This window comes from Galleria mellonella, unplaced genomic scaffold (genome assembly GCF_026898425.1).
Source record: "Galleria mellonella isolate WM207_F2 unplaced genomic scaffold, CSIRO_AGI_GalMel_v1 utg38, whole genome shotgun sequence".
NCBI classification, from domain to species: domain Eukaryota; kingdom Metazoa; phylum Arthropoda; class Insecta; order Lepidoptera; family Pyralidae; genus Galleria; species Galleria mellonella.
This window is the reverse complement of record NW_026442090.1, coordinates 5713260-5737236: the sequence shown is the minus strand read 5'-3', so window position 1 is coordinate 5737236 and position 23977 is coordinate 5713260. Positions and strand designations below refer to the sequence as shown.

Below are 23977 nucleotides of genomic sequence, written 5' to 3'. Positions count from 1 at the left end.
ATTATTCAAATCAGATGAATTTTGATTGGTATTATATTCCAACCAAATACTTTATTATCATCTACAGAGGAAAGTTAACTTAAAATGCCTATTGTCGAGTGTAATTTGAGAATAAAAAATATTGCATATAATACAATTTAGGTAATTAAGCTAGGTCATTATATAAGTTATGTCACTTCACTTTTACTTAACAATCGTTGCATACATATGTATAGCTATTATACTGTTTATTAATTTTACATAGATCTGCATCGAGTTGAGGTAGAGAATCCAGGCACAAAATCGAGTTCACAGACAAGTAGGTATATCCTAGACCTAGTGACACAGATTACTTAACTTATAGGTAGGTAGGTACGTGCTCTGTAAACATTCAAAGAACTTTATATGATTAAATACATTTAACATTATAACTATTATGTATCTATGTAGACTTGGCAACAACACTAATGGGGCTGTTAGTGATAACTTCGTGATAAAATGGGAATCGTCCTAATTTATTTAATTTGTGCGTAATTGTTGTAGCGGGGTCAAGCAAGCGTTGCATAAGTAGATGCATCTGCTTGACATTTGAATCGACCCCGAATCTGAATAGAAACTGTGTCACGCATTAGCAGCGCGCACAGCGGCAGCTCCGCACAGCATCGCGACGTAGAGTTGCGTTGTGCAATCCCGTTAGCGTTCCACGTGCGAACGGCTACCGCCGCACCTCAATGTCGCTCGTGGGCGTCCGCCACCGGCACCGGCACCGGCACCGGCACCGTCACCGCTGCAATCACCGTCACCTCACCCCGCCGCCGGCCGTCGGCCGCTGTCGCTACATGCCGCTACGATGCTCTACACCACCGCCACCATCACTACGCCGCGCCGCACCGCCCGCTCAAAATAGCGAATCCGACCGAACTCATCGATGGCAACCCGAACGAGGCCGAATGCGCTCTCTCATTCGCACCCACATAATCACAGATAACCATTTCACTCCCGCAAACAGCTGAGTATATCAAAACAAAGAAGTGAGACAGGCGGTCGCCGCTCCCGCTCGCCGGCCGGCCGGTGTCGCCGGTTGGATTGCGCCGCACGCCAGTTGTCTTTGGAATCGCATTTGTAGAGGTCGTTCGCTGTGAGCTCGCGTGCGAAATTTACAATCGCGAAAGGATTTTCCTTTGTCCCGATCCTCGAGGACCCTGCCCTCGTATTATGTTTCCGCGCGAGAGCCGCGAACAGCCCCGGCCTACTGAGGAGCCGGACCGTGTGCAGCGCGCCCAATCGCGTCGAAATTTCCGTAGTTTTCCGAAATTCTGTGACGGCTATCCCGCAAAACGCGTACGCCGGGCGATTTGAAATTTTTTAGTGAACGTGTGAGTCGCGAAGCGGGCTACCGAACAGCGTTGCATAAATTAGTGCCGTTAAAGGGTGTGCGAACTGAGAGCATTATGTCGACCGGCAAGAGGCTGGCGAAGCGGTCCATTATAGGAACCCGCGTCGCAGCGCTCGGCGAGGATGGACTGTACTACTCGGGCATGATCCAGGAGGTGAAGACGCCAACGCCGTTCCCTGAGAACAACAACTGCATCAACTTGACACCGAACACCAAGTACACAGTACGGTTCGACGGTGGGAAAGGGACGCGGGAGTACCGCGACGCGGAACTGATCGGACCCGGCTTCCGTGGTATGACTGGCGTGAAGCTGCGGCCCAGCCAGCGCGTCTACCTGACGTACAACGGCCGCGAGGTACGCGCCGACGTGCTGCATCACGACCACGACACAGACGAGCTTCGCGTCCAAGTGCATGCACCCACCGCTGAGGTTATTATATACTATGTACACTACAAACCCCACAAATTAGACTGTTTTGCACTTTCAATAAATTACAAATACAGGAAAACGCCATATACATTTATTTGCACATTTTATAAATGGATATCAACCCATTTATAAAACGTTTCAAAATTACTAAGTCTCATGTAACTTTTATTTTGATATTTAAGGTTTCCACGGATGATAGAGTTTTAAAATGACAAAGCGTCCCACGTCTGCGCAGGTCATTAGCGTAAAAAGTTTGCCCTTATAAAAGACATCAACGATTAAAAACACTCGAATTCGATTCAAAAAGAAATATATGGTTACAGAGCTACGGGTACCTACGTAGTTTGTTTACATAATATGGAATAGACAACGGCAGTGGCATATGTAACGTATGTCATGAACCCTGCACTAAACAAAGGTTTGTGGTGCACGAGAAAAGCGGTCGAGTGCGGGGGCGCGGGCGGTGCGCGTGCAGCGAGCTATTGACCCCGGTTCCACGTGCATCGTGCACCGGCGCCCGCCTGCCGCATTTATCGAGACCATCTTATCATAACCGAAGCACTGACTTGCATCATCTCAACGAGACTCCCGAGTTTAGCTAGACTTTGCTACGTATCTACATTAATCAAACCTTTACATCATTGCCATTCGTAGATATATTTATGATTTTGTGTCACAACAAAAAAACAAATTTCTATCGTGAGAAAAAGTCCGGACGCAATCACCAAAATCGGTTCATAATTGATGAAGACACCGCGTAACATTCATACAAGAATATAAAATTGAGAACCTTCTCCTTTTTTAATTAAAAGTACAAATAAATTAATTAATGTCTTGCTATATGCAATAATTTAATTAGATTAGGAAAAAGAATTCTGCATAAATAATATGGATAGGGAATTTATTTTCATACGTCATCATTGTTCGAGAAATACAATGAAAATAATAAACAACATAATTAAATTCTTTGTTGTGTAAAGACTATTTTTTAGTAATTACGCTAGTGGGTTTGTAAATTATCGGACAATATACGGTTACCTACTGGTATAATACCTAAGAGATAACATTTTATCATTGTAATTACCTTTCGATATGTATATTATAATATTTTAAACTGAAGATAAGCAAGAGAAAATAAAAATAAATCGCAATATAAATAAGATATAGGTCTTCGCAAACATGTGAAACAATCGAATCGTTTTAATTAAATTATGATAATACTAATCATGCTGTAATGCATGGTAATGTGACGGACGATATCATCAACATGTAGGTGCTTATTACAAAGTTTTAATATACTGTATTACTACTATTCTATTCACGTAGCAATATGGAAATGGATTGGACCTATTCGTTATTCAAATAATTTTGCAATGTCGCTTTAAATATAAAACTACTTGTAATGTCGCGGCAATCGTATCTTATTTAACATAAAATAAATTATAAACAGACTATAAAGATAATAAATAGAATTTGTCTTATCAATGCGCCTACAGAACGTTGTTAGTATTAGACTAGTAATGGTATTGCAATATATATATATATATATATATATATATATATATATATATATATATATATATATATATATATATATATATATATATATATATATGAATAAATAGTCCTATTTTAATTTATACTAAAATATAACCTTTAACAAGTCAAATTATTGAGGCGACTAGATAAACAATTATGTAAATAATTATACAAAATTTAAATAAGACACCACTCCATGCGAGTAAAATCCCTTTAAATCATTTATTTCCAAACCAAATTAATTCAAATGACGACTGTAAGCTACCGGGCTACGTAAGTTTTATAAAATATATGATGCACTCGGTGAATTGAATTGTGCCTCTGATTTACACATAATATCAACAATTTTGAGAAAGTCATAATTTTAGCATAAATTACATCTAGTGAAAACAACTACGACCAATAATAAATAATTATTGATATACTATTACTATATAAATAATAATAATACATATTTTATACTTTAATAAACGACTTTTTGTAATACATTGACTTTGGCTTTTTATTGTTTTTTAGATTAAAGTACTATTCACACAAATGACATTCGTGCGAATCGTGCATAAAGTCCATAGTGCAACGGTAGCCTTAGCTACCCGTCGACGGCTACCGGAGACGCGCAGTTTCTTTTGTTTCAGGACTTTGTTGGCAAAGTGCCGCATGTTGTCTGTAACTCGCATTATTCACCAAGTTCTTTTAGTACAATAACTAAAGAGTTATTGTAATTAATATAAAAATATATATTATTTTTCATATATTTGAGAAAAACATACACGCATATTGATGTATGTACTTATATAAAAAAATTCAAGTAACAAATCGTATTACTGTATATTATTAGGTACAATGATACAAATCAATAAGTCCTTCTACTACTATACTAACAGCAACACACTGCGCTAAATTCTAAAATTCGGTACCGTTATACCGTTATAGCAACGCACAAGACGGCGCCATGGCAAATAACAGATTCAAATTGGCCAAGATTATTTGTCATTAGTAATTGCTATAATCCGTTCACTAATTTTAGTTTAAAAGTGACAAAACATTGTAATAGTTAAAACAGTTTTGCAGGAAGTTTTATTTTTTTATAAATAAGAGGATACATGTATAGAAGTACAAATTTTGTTTTTAACGTACTTATATTATTGTATGATATATTTTTTTATTAACAGATTGTCGAAGAGCACTGAGTTTTTAACTAAGACATTGTATTGTCATACAAATTAGTTTCGTGCTATTAACATCTATGCTGAGAAATAAGATGATTAATTTATCTATTATAAATAATTATATACATATAAACAAAGAACATTCCGATATATAGAAAATAAAGACGATAATCGTTTGAGATTTAATCCGCCTCAACAAAGTAGAGCACGGCATGAGTAAACTCATCAGCCGCCCCGCGCACTAACAACCGGCCCCCGTTCACTCGTAAGCAAGCCGGTATCGTCGTCTTACACAATGCTTTTATCTTATTTGACTCCAAAAAAAAAAAATCTATGCAACATTATCTGCAGACTGATAACCAGTTTAAAAAAACTCGTCCAATCTGACCTTCAATTTGTTTGCCAAAGTTCATGATAATTTCTTAAAATAAATATTAATGCCTACTTAAAAGTACGCTGCATGCATTATTAATTAGATACGTTACAACGTCCAAATTGTGAACTATAGCTATGCAACAAAAACTGAAATTGTATATGCCAACATGCAACAGAAACAAAACTAATTATGGTATTTATTACAACTTCTAACGTGAAACGCTATTGTACGATGACACAACGAGGAAAGCGGATCGGCGCTCGCGCTACTTCGCCTGCGTAAATCGTGACGTTACACGCGATACTTGCATGACGTGCAAGTTCGCCGGCTCGCCGCCACTATGATATCTGGTATTTACTATTCTCCTCAGTTCAGACATCTTTATTATTATTACATTGTACATCTATTTATCTTTTATATTTAATTTTAGTACACATTTCACTATTTACTATTAATAACTGAGCGTACTATGTACTTAATATCTGTCTATAACAAACTGTTATTAGTGTTCGAATCAATAGTAACTAATTGCTTTTAGCTTTTATTACAAAATAAATAAAAATGAAGTCTTGTTTAGTGAAAGATGGCATCCCTATAAGTATTTGTATTCACTTGTTTACAATAACTGTTATACTAACATTATTATTAGGTGCCTATGTACTGGCGTCACAGCTAGATAATGCGTCGCTCATCAAAACAAGTTCAAAGATAGCAAACATAATATTACGCGTTCAATGAAAGGACAGTATATTTTGCCAAACACTGCGATTATTGACATTATGTGAGCAATTATTTCAGTACCGTCATTGTACCTCTAACGATCGCACTTTGCACGCGGTAAATCTACCTGCGACTCTACTGGAAAGTACAAAACGACCTTATCTCGGTATGACGCGGTATTTCCCTGTATGATGCGTCGCATATAGCGTCATGTGTTATTTACTGTGATGGAGTCGGCAAATCCGCTCGCACGCTACACAAAATCATCTCAGTCAGAAGCGCGTTCATGCTACTGCTGACTCACAACCGGCCGGCCGGCGCGGCACCGCGTTCGTAAACAACTTCGCATTTTTACTAGCACTCCAGTCGAACACAGAAATTACGTAAGCTACGAAAAAACTTACAATAGCGCGCAGTAATATGAAATATCAACAATATCCGTTAATCAACCTACTTTAAATAAATACGTGATACTCTTAAAGATTTTAGAACCAACATTTAACTGCTTAATCACAGTGGTTTCAAGATTTCCAAGTAAAGGATCCTTGGAATTAAAACTCTTTATATGTTTCATGTAATTTCATTTAGCACTTGGAATAAATAACTGTTGAACGAGACAACTGCTTTAATATGTCAGGCTATAAGATATAAAAATAAAGAGTGCTCAGCTCAGTCGAGAAATAAGGTCACCGGCAGGCCCGGAACCGACTAACGGCATTCGTTACAAAATCGCGTCAAGAATTATTTTCACGTGCGCGTGTCGGCGAAGTACGGACCGTTAGCCGCGATGGCTAACCCAACTGGCACCGCTCTTCGGCTCACAGGCTGCTAAGTAGAACACCGAGAGTGTGATAATGTCCGTGACGACGTTGACTGTTTGTTTCTACAGTGCTAAATTAAACATTAAATACACTCCTCGCAAAAATTAAGGGAACATAAAAATTTTTGAAATTTTTGGGTGATTTTCAACAGGCTGTATTTCAGTGAAAAATAATCGTACAGGAAATTTAAAAAAAGGGTTTTGAAGCTTGAAAACTTTAGTTTTCAGATTTTTGGTGAAAAAATTTTTTGAGCTCCGGTTTCCATGCAATTCTTAAACAAAGCTGAAAATATTTTTTTTCTAAATCTTCTAGGTTTTGTTTTTCACTCTATGGGCATGGAAAAATTTTTTCGAGCTACTCCATTGTATAGGTCTCTTAGCGTGTTTATTCAGCTTCAAAAATCGCTTTAGATGGCTCAATTACGACCATTTGTCTCCGAGATATCGAACTTTGAATGCAAAAGCATCCTTTTCCATTCAACTGCTAATATCTCTGGAACTACTGGTCGCACAGCAGTTTCTTTATCTGCATAAAATTTTCTTGATTTTTTCGATTTTTTTTTTGATAATAAATTTTTAAAAAACAAAAAATTGAGTAAAAAGTGAAAAACAAATGAAATTATTGATTTTTGAATGGATTAGGGTGAGTTTAAGGGACAAAAACCTTGTTCTCTTATTTTTTCCAAAATTTCAATCAATTGGTCCGGGAAAAACCGTTGAACCGATCGCTCCAGGGATTTGGGGGGTTCTTAACAATAGACTGTAAAATTTTCCTCAAACCTTAGCTTTCCCGCCCATATTAGCAAAGATACAGCCAAGTAACCAAAAAAGGAGAAAAAGTCACTTTTTTCCACTTTTTTCAATTCAATGTTAGAGGTGGAAAAAAATTTTTTCTTCACTAACTCTTGACTGTGCTTAATTGGAAATTTTATGCAGATAAAGAAACTCGGCACCCGCTTGCTGTGCGACCAGTAGTTCCAGAGATATTAGCAGTTGAATGGAAAAGGATGCTTTTGCATTCAAAGTTCGATATCTCGGAGACAAATGGTCGTAATTGAGCCATCCAAAGCGATTTTTGAAGCTGAATAAACACGCTAAGAGACCTATACAATGGAGTAGCTCGAAAAATTTTTCCATGCCCATAGAGTGAAAAACAAAACCTAGAAAATTTAGAAAAAAATTATTTTCAGCTTTGTTTAAGAATTGCATGGAAACCGGAGCTCAAAAAATTTTTTCACCAATAAATCTGAAAACTAGAGTTTTCAAGCTTCAAAACCCTTTTTTTAAATTTCCTGTACGATTATTTTTCACTGAAATACAGCCTGTTGAAAATCACCCAAAAATTTCAAAAAATTTTATGTTCCCTTAATTTTTGCGAGGAGTGTATAATGATTTTCATATGAGAGTTATTCTCAATGACTCTCAATTCGATAAAGTTATTACTGAGTATTACGTAATCAGCTAGTGATTTCTCGTAGAGCGGTAATCGGCGCCTTTCGTTTGAGATCGTAAACAGAATGGCTCGATTCGTCGCGGCTATGACAGCGAACGCCACGTGCTGCACCGAGTGTGAAAGTGCTACTCACACCTGTGTTGGCCATTTACAGTAACAATTTCAGACTCACTTGTACCACAATACAACTTTTGTTACATCTGAACAATGTTTTTTAAACAACAACGCGTAAATTGGAAACTATGATTGTGGAACAGCTGAATTTATAAAAATATTAGCAAAAGCTAAATCTGAAAATGTTTATAGATTACTACCATATTATAATAATACATATTTAATATAATATAACTAGAAACAGATAAATTTTCATATTGAAGGATATTTTCATATATAGGCGAGCTGGATGAGCCGTACCCACCCCGAGATGCAAGCAAAGTTTCGGAAAAAAATGTAAGAGTACATGTGCGTATTTTCTAAGCGGCCATTCCCCCTTTGCAAAATAATCCTAAATGTACCCAACGAAGATGGATAATGCACTCATAACTTACCAACGCCATATTGGCGTTGCTGATTACTATCGCAATCTTAAATTATAGGCGAAAGCAGTTACGAGTCATAAGAAAATTACAAATGCATTTTCCAGATTTTCCAGTCCAGTTATTATTTTTTTCAATGGAACGCACGAAGACACTTACGCTCATGGCCCGGCGCTTAGCGTTGCGTGGAGCGATCGCGTGCTAGACGCAAATTTCACTTGTTTGTACCCTTCTGCGTAGCTTATGTTACTGTCCGAGAAGCAGATTAGTTTTGTTATTATAATATTTTATGGCAGACACCTTTATACTGTTATTACTTCATTATTAACCGAGACAGTTCCATATCCCCAGATAACACGTAATATTATAAAAATTTTGCTGATTAATATTTGACATCGAAAGTTAATGTTCTTTAAATCCACAATTTATATCTTTAGAGCCTTATCAATTTATTTATACGACTATTTTAACTGTAATATATTATAACAGAAATAATTTTTTTTCTATCACAATTACAGATAAGATAAAGAATTAACGTCATACATTGAACTAATATATTTGCTATTATTGTCGGTTGTTGTCTTATTACGTTTAAATATGTCGCAAGATTCAATATACTTTTCAAGTTTCTCCTTCAATAATTTCCATTTGTACGTGATTTTTTGTGAACGTGTAGCTGTGAACGTGTTTACAAGCAGCGGCCATTGCAACAACTCATGGGAAGAGAAAACGCAAGTTTGAGTTAGCACAGCGCGCGCCTGCTCATTACAACCGCAGTTATAACTTACAGTGACCATGTATACCATCACTTTAAAACCTTTTCCGCTGTAACTACAACAATAAAGATTCAGAGAAACTAAAAGGAAAACACGACACTACATGTGCAAAAAATGTTCGCAAATATATTCTAGCGACGTAAGAATACCCTTAATATGTTCGCGAAATAGTTCTACCACGTCTACATTAAACAAAACTTTAAGAACTAGAAAAAAGATTGATCCAACTATAGTCTAATTCCACTTTGAAAAAATGTCCCACGCTTTTCGAACCAAATGGAGCATGGCCTAACTCTTTAATCCGTTAGAATTTACAAAGTCGTTTGTTAAATTTTAGCGTGCAAACACAGCTTTGAATATATTATTGCTTCGTACAACAAGACAATAAATATTCTTAGTGGTATTTAAGATAACATCAATTCTATTACATTTTTGTGTCATGACTATGTGACAATAAGGCGCCTAGTGATATGGATTTTTAATCAAGGTTGATAAGATAAACGAGACTACCACTGGACCGCAGAAGGCTGCAGGGCGTCAAGTGAACTGAAGAAATATGATTATCGCAACTATTATTGCCATGAGATGCAATTACTTCATCGGAACACGTCTATTAACATCGATTGCAGGCTAAATGTTAAACAGTAGTAATTAAAACGTATAAAGTAGTCTAAGTATTGGCGAACTGGTCAAGTATTGCATGCAGACAACCAAGGCTAGATTATTAGACTAACGATAATACACAATAAATACCTGTGGTGTTCATTTAATAAATGTACTCTTACTTAAAATGTTCATTAGCTAACCGCCAGCCAAAATATCATTAAGTGATCATCAGTAAGTACATATTACCAACTCGTACTAATTAAAAATACATTTAAAATTCAAATTTCAGTTTTCTGTAAATTAAAACAAAGACTCGAGCTTTGTTATAAATATACTAACGGTATCAAAAATTGCAAAACGAAAAGAAACTATTGCGTTTAAACTACTGTCTTATTTTGTGTTTATTATATATACGTTAAAATATAAATAGAGATTTCATTTATAACTATTTGATAATGTATATTTTTAATGATATATATAATATTTTGTATGAATGGAGAAACATTCTTTTAGTTATTGAATGCATCGAATTACTATCTTCCTATTTTAATATTAAAGATTCTCACAATTGTATCAATGAAGTTTAATAGGATAATTTAGAGAGAGGCAATCCTGTAGCTTATATCTTACGCGTTCCGTTTTAGCAAACTCTTTGACCACTAAATATAGTCCAGTTAATGTATTCGACCTAAATTCAACTGCGAAGCGCAAGATGATTGACCATTTAATGATGTCAAAAAACCGTTGTAAGTTTTAAGCTGGTCGTTCCGTGACTACTACCTAATTCAATCGACGACTTTACTTATTTAAGTCTTACATGTAATGAATACTAAAGTAAGCCTGTGTCTTATTCATTTTTTATAGACAACAAATGTAAATTCAAAAACAACAACAATTTCAAAATGGTAAATGTACATTGCATGTGTTGTCATCAAAAATTTTACAAAAACCAAATTACAGATAATATACATATGTATTTACAGAACAATAAACAACTGTTATATTTACGCGGGTAATTTATAGAACAGATTTAAAGTTAAATTGTGACCTAGATTGTTTTACAGACAAAGGATGGACATTGCGAAGATACTTAATGAATATCCGTTACTAAAATGTGAAATACTTTATTGGCGAATATAATTTAGTCCTCCTACAAGCCAGCAGCGAAGGCAAGGTCGACCCTTTGTAGGTGACCTCATTGATCTTGCCTTGGAATAGTTACATGATTTAATACCTACTTTTATCTAAACAGCTGGCAAGAACAATGTGTGAATCTTGATTCTTGATACTATGTATATGTTGTATAAAAGATAGTATAGTATACTGGAGAATCATTTTAAACAAATAACTCTATCTTTGTCTTTTAACAGTTGAGAGCATTTCGAGAATATATTTCAGGTACCTTAGACGTCAGAGTTACTAAATAGTAAATAGTTAAATTGTATTTAACAACAAAGTCCTAAATATACAAAGACATTTATCTATTCTATAAATCGAAATGATAATCTCAACAATCTGTCATTTATGTCGGTTACATACATATGTTACAGTCAAACCATTTTCAAAAGAGATATAATGATTCAATGATGGGCATGTGCAAGATACTAACATCAGGCATGTGCTGCAAAGTCACTGAAACTAAAAAAAATCTCAACAATGTTAAAAAGTTGTTTAAAATCATTAATTAATATACTCTATTAAATGATTAAACTGTGCCAGATTTTATTTTTTATGCAACTTCGAATGGCAAACAACCTGACAGCGCACTTGATCAAAAGTGGTAACCGTTACCTATAGATATAACCAGTACCATGGATAAAATAAAGTATTTTTTATGTATAGCCCGTGATACCCTTATGGTTCCGGAAGAGTAAGGTGTTATATTTCGGTACCCTGTATTTAGATCTAACAAGAAAGCGATTAATTTCCAAACACTTCACCTGAAAACGACGATATCGTATCCGATACATATGCGATCTTAAAATAGCCCAACGGCTTCTTACGATTATTACTCCATGTATGGAGCCTCTAACACAGTGACCGTTACCAAGTGGGCGACTGTCGCAAATTACAACACTGTACATCCTTCCTATATATTCGTACTTAGACTCGGCCCGACAACATTGACGCTATACGGAACAATGCTGGTTACGTATAACTTTGTTCTCGAAAGTGAAGGCCATTCATTATTCAGTTTTGTAACTAGTTTACTGTGAAATGACAATGAGCATAACATGCAGATTGGGATAAGGTCGCTCGGTGGAAGAGTTGCTTTCGTGTTGTTGTACTAGTTGTTCTCATGTCGTTATACTAGTTGACATGTCCTGTCTAATTCATTACTCAAAATAGCTTACTTACGATGCAAATGCATTGAGATGTTTTTATGTAAGTGAGGAGCGAGTTGTTTAATTGCAAGCGTAGCGGGGCGCGGGCTGCTCGACCCCGTGACCCACTGACCTAGAATCACTGATATTGAACCAGCAACGACGCATTGCCCGCATTCGAAACTCGACCTCCACTTGCGTTTTCCTTGTGTTTTCTTTATGCCATCTAAACTATTAGCCTTTTATTTTCATACCAGATGAAATTTCATTGAAACTAATCCAAATTATGACCATTAATGCGTCAGCATAATATACCGTTAGAATACAAGGAAAGTGCAAGTTAACATTAAATAATATCTTTTTAACTTATATTGGTTTTTAAATATATAACATAATATTTGCTCCCTCCGTAACAGTTAATTGTATGAAATTAATGCCACGAGCGAGCGGTAGCCTGTACCGTCTGCAGGTCAGCCCAGTAACGGTGCTGGTGTCACGCGTATGTCGCGCGTTGTGTCTGTGTGAGACGAACAGGTTCCCGTATCCGTTATCAACTGGTAACACGGGGCGAGGCGGGTCGGACTGTTTTTGGGTCAGGCTGGGTCACGACGCCTGCGTACTCCGCGAGCGCCCCCTCAAACACATTAACTGCTATTTCAATATCTAAGAATAGAGAGGCAACCACGCTTGCAAGCACCTCAAGGTGAAACGCTCACTTTTCTAAGCGTCGCACGTAAACGATGCGATAATGGCATCACGGTTGGTGTTGTGTCGAAACTGTTAGCGCTCGTCCTTGTGCAGATTTCACGTTCAGTTACGTAAGGCAAATGCCGGCTTGCGATTTTATTTACGTGCAAGTGTGCTTGTTTGTTACGCGCCGCACCGCCCACTTGCCGCCCGCGCCGGTCATAGAGGGCGGGAGATCGACATTTTACCTGTGACGTCATCACACCGTAGCGCCTACGCGGGTGGCCGTGGGATTCTCTCGCCAACACACGATGACGTCGTTTTCAGAATAATTTCGTTTTGTAATTCGTGACGTCACCTCCATAAAATTGAACTCTTAAAACGTCCACTATACATTCCCATCCCAGTAATAGGAAAAATATTCGCACACTCAGACCGTGCGTACTTAGAGCCGGCGGTACGCAATATAAATTTCCTGACAACAATTTTATTGACGGTGACCTACATCCATGCCTGACTGGATTGATTTATTTTGTTTTGACATGAAAGTCATTGTCAAAACAAAATGTAGCAACGACTACTCACTGTGTAATCGTTCATATGCATTTATTACCTATATATTGTTTGTTTTTTTTTTCCTAAATAGTAATACATATTCTTTGAATTAAAAATTCATTCTCTTATTTTTCCTCCGAGATTTTTCATACCGTGAAATACCGTGAATTCATACATAGACTATAACCGAGTAGTATGTACCGTGCTATGCATAGCACTGTATTATTGCCATTCTGTGGATCATGGCAATAATATGAACTTAGCAATAAGCGAGGTGTGTCACATATCAGTGCCACAAATAGATCTACTAGCGATCGCACAAATATCCAGAAATAGAGCACAGTGAGGTTAGCTGGGTTGAATGCAGGCCAGGCCGCGCCGGCTAGATGCTAGGACTGCGTCCCGCGTACCTACCTCGTCTCGAACCGGCGCCGCGCCGTTGCCGGCTGGCCTCCACGCGCCAACTAGGCCGCCTACATATTCCTGTTCAATCGATGACGCTACTATACGGACCTACTAAACTCGGTTTACAGCTAATTCCTAGTAATTACAATATTATTTTACGCATTATTTGGAAACGAATTATTCATTACCATTGTACACAAACAAGGTTCCCTTTCTCCTTAATAAATTAATCGTACTCGAACCTTTTACATACAAAATTGGGCACAGAGTCGCAGTCAATACAATTTAGAAATAAGGTATTGTAATAATCTTTTTTATCGGCTAAAATTAAACGCTTCAAATGAAATGTTTAACTTCAAGGAAAATGGATGTAATAAAAACGCTTGCTGCATTTTGACGTTTGAAATGTGGGTCACGGAGTTTTGGGGCAAGGTTGACTCTTGCAGCCCGGCGGCGCGGCGCGCAGCGGCGTTTAGCCGGCCGGCGTTGCGTGCCCTGCTTCCAACGTATCCGTTTGTAAACTGTGGTTTGCATTTGCTGATTCTACAAGGCCGCAGTGCCAAATGATTGTCCAGTAAAACTGTATATATTCATCACAATCACTTACCTAACTACTAAGTTATTAAAACTAAACGTGACTAGTTAGTATATTGAAATACAATTATTACGTCACAAATCATCTTTGACTCCGCTAACTGTTGAGCAAAATGTTTGGTGTGAATTTTGGCGGATTTAACGCCAGCTTCATTGCCGGTTGTGAAATTTTAATTGCTTAATAACGATAACCAAGTAGGTCGCTGCAAATTTTACTAAGAACTCTACGCAGTTTACATTTATAAAAATTTAAATGTTTTGCTACAATAAAAGAAAAATTGTAAATTTCAACATTTCAAAATTGTAAATTATAAAAACATTCTTAGTGACTTTAAATTTAAAACATTCTGCTACTTAGCATAAACAACAAGCACAAAAATTGTTATTAATACTTCGTTAAATTTCACTTTTAACTTGAAGTAGGTATGTAAAAAATTCGTCATTTGTCACTAAAAGCAAACTTCGTTAAAAAATAAAGAAATTACACACATTTACTATCATTTATAATATTTATTTTATTCTAGTTCTTAATGCCCATCAGTAGTCCATCAGTTCAAATCAGACGTTTCGGAGATGACAAAATGTGAGGTTTGTCAACCCTGATCTAGTGGTTATATTTGTCGCAAACACGTGCAAAATCTGACAGCCCACGCACCTAGTCCAAATGCCGTCTTTCAAGCCACCTATCAAACGTCGTTTATATTGGTACTATTAAAATAATGTTGGTTTGTAATTAACTGTCTTTTTACTCATTTTAAATACACAATCGGGACTTAACGCAATAAAAAACCTTTGTAAGCAAATATCACCTACATATCTGCTTCTTTACTATTACGTGTGTGATATGTTTGTTTTTGTTAGTATCACAATTTTGTTACTCTCTTACTATTTTAACAATGCTGTATCAGGAATGGATGGGTTTTGGTCGTCGAAGAGTATCGAACAAAAAAGATATATCAATGCTTGTCATTGCAGTTCTTAACAATAACAACACAAAAGAAGTGCCTCATGTGGTGGATGAAATACAAAATTTTCATAATATGGGTTTTATTTTCTATTTACATTATTTAAAAAAATACATTAAATACATACAAATGAAATAATGACCGGGCGATGTTGATAACGCCGAAAATGAAGTGACGCACTATCCAAAAATAATAAAATTTATATATTGCATTTTGTGATATTTATAATATAAAAATAATTATTGTCCTGAGTATAGTAAGTAGGTGTATACTTAAAAACGAGTGGCTCATAGGTCGATAGCTATTGAGTATTGACCTATTTAATAATAAAGTTAAAGGAGCGTTCACCGTCGACCATTTGCATATGCATGTATGCGTGACTACATCGCTCCAACCGTCGTAATAGTGACGCGTATAACAGAGCTATAATCAAAACTCTAGCATCCAACTCAACATTCGGTTAAATAATTTTCAATTTTAATTACTACACATATAAATAATGTGTATTTCTATAATAATAATGACAAACAAACTAATAAGGCACCTGACGGAAGCAGCATCACCTACATACCAGATGCACCATATCTTGAATACTTTTGTCCTAGTTCACACGAACAAAGGCGTGGCTAGTGTATTTATAATTCCTTCTTGCAAATATTATTCGCCAACTAAGTAACATGTATGAAATCACTCATTCAAAGTTCATATATCGGTAGCCACTTGCGCTATAGTCCGAGTAGTCTATTGTTTCCCCAAAAGAGATATAATGAATTTTAAATGCGTTGTCCCTTATACAAGTAGGTTAGCTACCTTTCACATAGTAACAACGTATTAAACCTTTAAAAATAATATTGTTATTTTTTATCCTACCCCGAATCAGAAATTCCTATTTTCTGTCTACGACCCCGATTAGGTATAATGTGACTTCTAAAGTGTCCAAACGTCACGTGACGTGTTAATTTATTTTTACTGTTATGTAACGTTTTCCCCTAAATTTATAATCGAATCCGATAGGCTACCCTACTAATGAGCTGACATATAAATCCTGAGTCCATTATTCCGTTTTTATGATAGTATAGACTATTTAAATAATAATTAATAATGATTACAAGAATATTGCATGACTAGCACGCTAGTCTAGAAAATGTTTTATCGCCTACATTGAATTAAAGCGTAGGTAATTAAATTATTTGTCGACTACGTTTTTCGTAGTAAAAAGAAACGCGTCACGCCGGCCGGCACGGCGCGGCGCACGCTCGCTCCGGCTCGCGCGCGACTTCGACGCCGGCAACCGGCCTCCTCAGCCATTGACTCGATGTTGACGCAGTCAATGCCACCTTACTTCTGAGTACATTAACTTTCGCTTCGTTGAAATTAATCAAGCATTAATCACCGTATGAGAATGCGATCTACGCTTTTTATTTCATTACTAATTATGTACGTTGATTGTTAATAGAAGTTGAGATTTCGATTCCGTAGTTTCAAACAATGTGTATAGGTATTTCAACATATCTGCTACTAGCATGGATAATCAGTTTCGCGCAGCGGCGACATTGATGCGCAGTAGAGCGAACCGAGCTTTCGTAACGTATCCGTGATTTAATAGGCGACTGATGATTTACTTACGTTACGCACGATCCTCTTCTCACCCTTAAAAATCCTATACTAACTGTTTTAAATGGGTCGTTACTTTAATATTGCAAACTGCAACAATGTGTCCTACAACATCATTAGATAGCGATGTATACACCTGTTCGAATATACAGTTCAATTGATATTTTAATATCAATAATTAATATCTAATGCATAATAATTATGCAGTGTTACCATGTCAAAGTCACTGGGTGACTTTCACTACAAATTTAAAAGCGTCTTTCGCCACCGACTATGTACAGTCATTGTGCAAGAGGTATTATAGCTTTTATATAACACACTAGTGCCAGCAAACTGATATTTAATACGTAGGTACGTACACTTTAATATAACGGGAACTGAATCTCAGCTCAATACGAATATACCAGTCCAATATTACAATCTTTATGCTTTATGAAACCTATATAACAATCACGTAGATATGTAGGAACATTGATTTTGGATTACAGCCTTTATAAGAGAGTTTTATTGCGATTTCTAAGTTTACTGTATATGAAAAATAAATTGAAAAAACTAAGAATAAAGAATATACCTACATAGGTAAAATAATCAACGAATTGAGTAACAAAAGCCAATATTAAATACTATAATTACCTCTGGCTACCTCGATAAATCTTAAAAAAATCAATGTCGGGCAAGTATTTAAAGATTAATTAAAACAACTTTCATTGTTCCGGTGCGGGGTACGTCTCTCCGTCTCACGGCGTGGCCGCACTCGCACGAAATCGCTTAAAAGTGAAAGTATGATGCTATCAAGAACTCAACGTTGCACTACTCGGTGCTTGTTAGTTAGCCTACACCTACCTGTATCATATGTAACGACAAAACTATGTAGACAAGCTGTAACAGAGACAGTGCAACTGTAGCAAAAATTATGGCCATCGAACCGTATTCCAGAGATAATAATTAAACTAATCCTTTGAGAATATATATATATATATATATATATATATATATATATATATATATATATATATATATATATATATGTATTCAAACAACCTATTTTTGAACGAAATTGTCATACAAATATAATTTATAAAAACTAAAATGTATAAACCTATTTTAACTATTGAAGTGTTTTGTCATTAACGTTTAAGGTATTAGTTTAAAAATAAAAGACTTCGCACAATAAATTAGGGCTAATGATTTTGAGAATAGGTTATCGGATGCATTTGTCTATCGAGGTTAAAAGAGTTATCCATTAGCAGCAGTTTCTAATTGCAACTCGAGGTAAGAACCTACTTATTCCTGTATGTTAATGTGATAAAACAAATCACTACTTATTATAGCTATAAACATGTATTGTTGTGATATAAACATGCCTGTGTAATATGATGTCCTTGATTTTGTAGCGCGATAAAAATTTTTGGTGTCATAGTAATAATGTGACAAGGTTATACACGTCAATAATGACGTATATAACATTCACAATATACAAACCAGTAGCGGTCGTAGCGCGCACGTTCAAGCGTTGTCAATCAAACGTGTGCGCGAGCGCAGGAAGAAGCCCGAATCGGAACCAATGTCAACCAGTCGGTGGCTCGTGACACACCAATATGAGAACGACCCCGATCCATCAAGTCAATATGTAATTGATTATTTTTATTAATTGAATCGAAGTTACTACCGCATAATGTATACATAATAATTATAAAACATAATTAAAAAATAATACTTTCTCGACTAACAAAATTTAATTAAATCATTAATTTAGTACTTCTTCGGCTTTTTACATTTTCGTTATGACAACTATCATTGAAATAATATTATTACAATATTGAAATGTTACTATGATGTCATTTCCAAAAAATAGTCATTGAGGAAAGACAAAGTTAAAAGAATTACTTCAGCAATAGTTTACATATTTTCGTCATTGCAACTATCTTTGTATGGTATTAGTAATATATAACAAATTTTCTGTATATATAGAGATATGACGTCATTACTAAAAAAAATGTAAGTAAAAGGAAGTAATTATAAAGCATTGTCTACTTTATCGGTTCTTTACACATTATCGTCATTACAACTATCTTTAATACGATATCAGTAAAATATTGAAATATTTTCTATACACGTAGACTAGAGCCATTGCATTAGTCTTTCCAGCTAAATTAAAAAAAAATACAGGCTACAATTAATATAAATAATAAGAAATTAACTTTAATTTTAAACTTTATCAAATTAATTTTCTCTTTATACATAAGTAGGTTAAGGTGGCGTGATATACGCAGGTTATATTTATACAAATAGCTAAAAGTAATATAATAAGTGTAAACATTAAAAAAATATAAATAACCTTTATAAAGAACAGTGCTATGCGGATCAACTAATATTAATACTAATTTAGGCTACGAATTTCTTTAATTTGGCCCTAGTCTAAATATCCCAGGTTATACGCCCAGATGTCCGTTGCCTGAGTTCTCAAAACACAGGATATTCTAGCTTGAAAACCAAGTAATTGGTGTGATTTTATGGCACTTGTTATTACAATTAATACCAAAGTAAGTGAGTGAGTGTGTGTGAGAGAGAGAGAGCAATTACATAAGCAGTACATTAAATTTGCATCGTATCTACTTACATACGTATAATTATAAAGCATCTAAAAAACGTAAACAAACTGATGGCCTACTTGATGGTAAATGAAAATCGTTGATTAGACGAATAGTACTATGAACATCATACAATACAGTATTGTGTTAAAAAAGAACTATTATGCCTCTGTACCCTATAGTTTTACTGCTCGCTTCAAATCATGCAAACACTAGCTGTGTTTTATTTGGGGGGAAAAAATAGTGCAAAGGAGCCAAATAGTTTTTTCACAAAATCTTTTTACTACAAACTTACCGTAGGGATTAAAAAATGGAAGATATTTTTTTAACTTAAAAACGATTGTATTCGACAAAAAAAAACAACTTCGATCGTGGAAAAATCAATTATTTTCATTTAAAACTTCACTACTAAACCGATTTTTATAAAATTCTACGAACGAATATGTAAGTACATATATCCTTTCAGATAAAAAAAGAATTTTCCAAATCGGTTTACACCTGATGCAGTTATGAGGTACAAAAAAAAATATAACCAAATTGAGAACCTCTATCTTCTTGAAGTCAATTGAAAAGTCAAACAGATGGTCAGAATAAAAAAGCAAGTTAAATAAAATTTTGCCTTATTGGCAAAAAACGTGTAAACTAGGTCTTTTCAATTAAACACAACGTTTATCTTGTCCCTATTATAATATTACATGATAAATACAATATATAAAATGCATAGGACAGCTGTGCTGGGATGCATCACTTCATCTCGCTCTAGTTGCACCGAGCCGGTCATGACGTCATGTCCACCCAACCGCGGACTGTGCGAAGGTCGCCATATTGATCTCGTGTTCACACCCACTTACTGCATGCATGCAACATGTTACGTGTTTATTATACATTAATTTGCAAAATATTGTTAAATATAAAATAACAATAAAATTACTACTGAATTGAAGAATACTTGGTTTTATAATTTTACAAAAATTTAGAACCTAAGGAATGCTCGCTACGTGCCTCGTTGAATTCTTAACATATCGATTATTATGTCATCACAATGATAAGATACAAATACACTACCTTATGTAACATTATAGTCATGAACCTTTTTTTTTAATAATTAGTATATTGTTTATAAATCATATGTATTAAATTGTATTTTTTGTCAACAGGCCCGTATAGAGCTGAAGAAAAGACTAGATGAAATAAGACTATTGGAGTCGCGAAAATCTGCAAGGCTGGCCGATGTGGATACAGATTTTGCTAGACTTGCAGATATGGCAGGGGACCGCCGCCGCGCCTCTGCTACCATCGAAGTACCAGCACATCACATGCAGGGGTGAGTGCTTACATCAGTTGACAAATTGTTGTACCAGGACAAATTAAAAATATATATAGTTAACTCTCTGAAATATACCATACACCTCACGCACATTGAGCTTTATCATGTTCAGAATCCATATCATTTAAAGTTGCAGGAAAAAGCATGTATAGATATTAAGTAAGATTTACCTCAATTGCAGTTCCATAATCAAAATGCTACGCAATTTAATGTCATAATTATACTCCTCCTCATGAAAGTATTAAATTGTTTCAGTAAGAACTCTAAATCTTAATAAATAGAAAGTAACATTAAATATCTACATTGCTTAACTGATAATAATAATCCAGGCTTTTACAACAAATGCAGTCCACATATTTAAATAATTAAGACTGTGTTTCACAAACAAAAAAACTACTTCAATTGTAGCAAAACTAGTTGTTTTGATTTAAAAACTAAAGTACTAAATAGAATTTGATAAAATTTCTATGCGACCAATCTGTAAGTATATCCTTTCAAATAAAAAAATATCCAAATCGGTTTACAACTAATAAAGTCATAACAAACATTAAAAAAAGCGAACAGAATCGAGAACTGGTTATTTGAATAAAATTATTTTATTTAATTCCGCTACCATTAGTATGTGTGTTGCTAACACTCAAAGATTGACCACTACTATTACTACCTGAAGTTCATTTGGCATTGAGAACCTCCTTCTTTTGAAGGATTTTTTTTCTTAAATTCCAGTACCTCAACTAAACATACCAATTATTAGATTATCGGTCATGGTCGTGAAATCTGGATAAGTGGATAGTGAATATCATAGGGTGTTTAATTATCAAATATCGACGGCATTTCACCTTGAGATACTGGCTTACCTCGGCGTGCGTGAGCAAAGAGGAAGGCCACCGTATTTCTAATCCATGTACATATTTGGTTTAAATAGATTTTGCAATTTCTAAATTATATGAATCCTTCGTATACCAACAAAGTAAAAATATGATGTGTTACCATAACCACTCCTTCTCATCTCCAAGATTATGTAAAAAGTAACTAAAAAACACACCGCTTCAAAAAAACTCTAAAGAAAACCATATACCAAGCCCATTAACTAGTATATGAAAACTATATTGTCCTATATACTACGCACGCGAATTCAGACCTAAGACCAGCAATTCCTAAACAAAAATACCATGTCGTTTATGATATAAAAAACATGTACATTGATATAAAAAACAGTTAAGAAAACAATAATGATGAAGCGAATATGTAGTTATGTATAAATATCAGTGATCTACACTCATCGGTGTAGTACTCGTAATGATATCTCCCTGAGAGCTCAATATTAGGCAAGTTAGGCCCGCCAGCCGCGATGTATTGTAATAGGTTACCTTGTAGATAGGTAATCGCTCACGAGCGTGCATCGGTGAAGTGGGGCTTGGCGCGAGCGCGAGCAATCGTTGCGAAATGCGCGCCGTGCACGTTATAAACTGGATGGAAGTGTTAGTGCAGAGTACAGGCGTGTCCTTGTCACAGTTGCCTACATTCTACAGCCGGATCCCGCCGCCCGCGCCCCAGGCCTCACCACGCCTAGTACCAGGACAAACAATGCAACATTGTGAGAGAGATCTAAAAACTAGTAGATTACATAAATACCGTTAACCGTTACGGTTCCAATATAGTTAAAGACAATTTAACTATCACAAATCACTATAATGCTTCTAGCGTCTCTAAATATTATAGAGCAATCAATATTCTGAATCTACAAGAAGCGTTAACGGCGCAAGAGCCGCTTTAGAATGGTATTACGGAAGCGAAAAAGTTTCTTCTTAAAAGTTCAATGTGGCGGTCAATGAGCCAACATAATGTATTGCAATGAAACCGGAACAAACAGCATCAAGCGGCTGGTGCGACGTGACACTCGCCGGCACCGCGGTTTCACTTTTCATCATGATCTCGGTGAGAGGCGAGACCTCAACCCGCAGTCAAAATTTCACAATAAACGCCGAAACCGACGCACGAGGGGTAATCTGCTCTCGATTGTCATGACTTGCCTCAAAAACTGCAACAATACTTTCCGTTATTTTTGTGCGAATATATAAACCATTGTTGTATGAGATACATAATTATATGGACTATATTTCTATATTACATTACTTAGACGATTATTAAATTTTATACTCTTATTTTAGCACATTTAATCTAAAACAAACAAATTGAGCATGTAAAAAATTAATATGGCATCGGTTCCTTGATCTAAATTCAACTTTAGATTAAATTTCATTATTTAAGTGACATTATTTTACCAATTTATGAAGCTCTTAATGCACATATAGCTAGAGACCCTAGAAAGATTAATTAAATATATGAGTGGTACAATACAATAAATACCTAGTTTCTAAATAAAGACTATTCTTTGAGAACAGAAAACTTATTTCAATAAAAAATTATTTACGAGAAACCAAGTCTTAAGACAAAGGTTCTTGAAAAATATTCCAACAACATAATAATTTATATGAATTGCAAACATTTTACACAAGTAATACAATAACAAGAATTCATCGAAATAAATAATTGTACTGTAAAATACTCAATATTTGTTGTAGATATCTCCAATAAAAGTTAGTTTCGATTCGTGATTGGAACAAATTTCGCAACACGAACATGGGCCCCGCCAAAGTGAAAGTTTGCCAACGTTCATTTTCTTTTGATTTGACGGACGCTAACATAAACGTTATGTTTTTCGTTTTGTGTAATTCGTAAATGTTAAACAACAAATTGAAACTGTGAAGGAAAATCTCCTTACATACCAATAAAATGCGTGGGAAGGATAAAGTTATGCTTATGAAACAAATCATTGAATTCAAAGATGGCTTCGCATTCGATTGGCACTTGGCGCGAGCGCCACGTGACACAGTGACCTAGTTTCAAAATGGAACGCCGCACACACTAAAGAAATACAAGTCGGCTGCGATGTCCGCGTACGACGATGTCCGCGACCTAACGCCATTTGTGGCAAAGAAATAAGCATTAAATGGCACTGTCAGCACTCCAAATTTACCCTCAAAATTATCTAAACATATTTAAGGATAACACTCACTCTACATAAATTATTATAAAGAGGTTTTCAAAAAAA

The 23977-nt window shown here is 35.5% G+C and overlaps 1 protein-coding gene and 1 long non-coding RNA gene across 2 annotated transcripts in view; one reads left to right on the top strand and one right to left on the bottom strand.

The window, feature by feature from the left end:
* Positions 1 to 1089: 1089 nt before the first annotated feature.
* LOC113522930 (zinc finger protein 395) overlaps positions 1090 to 23977 on the top strand; it is a 69624-nt gene continuing 46736 nt past the window's right edge. The window contains exons 1-2 of the mRNA XM_026908776.3: positions 1090 to 1805; positions 20693 to 20859. Coding sequence (XP_026764577.1) covers positions 1431 to 1805; positions 20693 to 20859 — 542 coding nt within the window. The 5' untranslated portion in view covers positions 1090 to 1430. The remainder of the gene's footprint in view (positions 1806 to 20692; positions 20860 to 23977) is intronic.
* On the bottom strand, positions 19289 to 23260 carry LOC116413628 (uncharacterized). The gene is made up of 3 exons (XR_004224198.2): positions 22734 to 23260; positions 22233 to 22431; positions 19289 to 20385 (listed from the first exon to the last, which is right to left on the bottom strand). It is a non-coding gene; the product is annotated as an uncharacterized LOC116413628 (long non-coding RNA).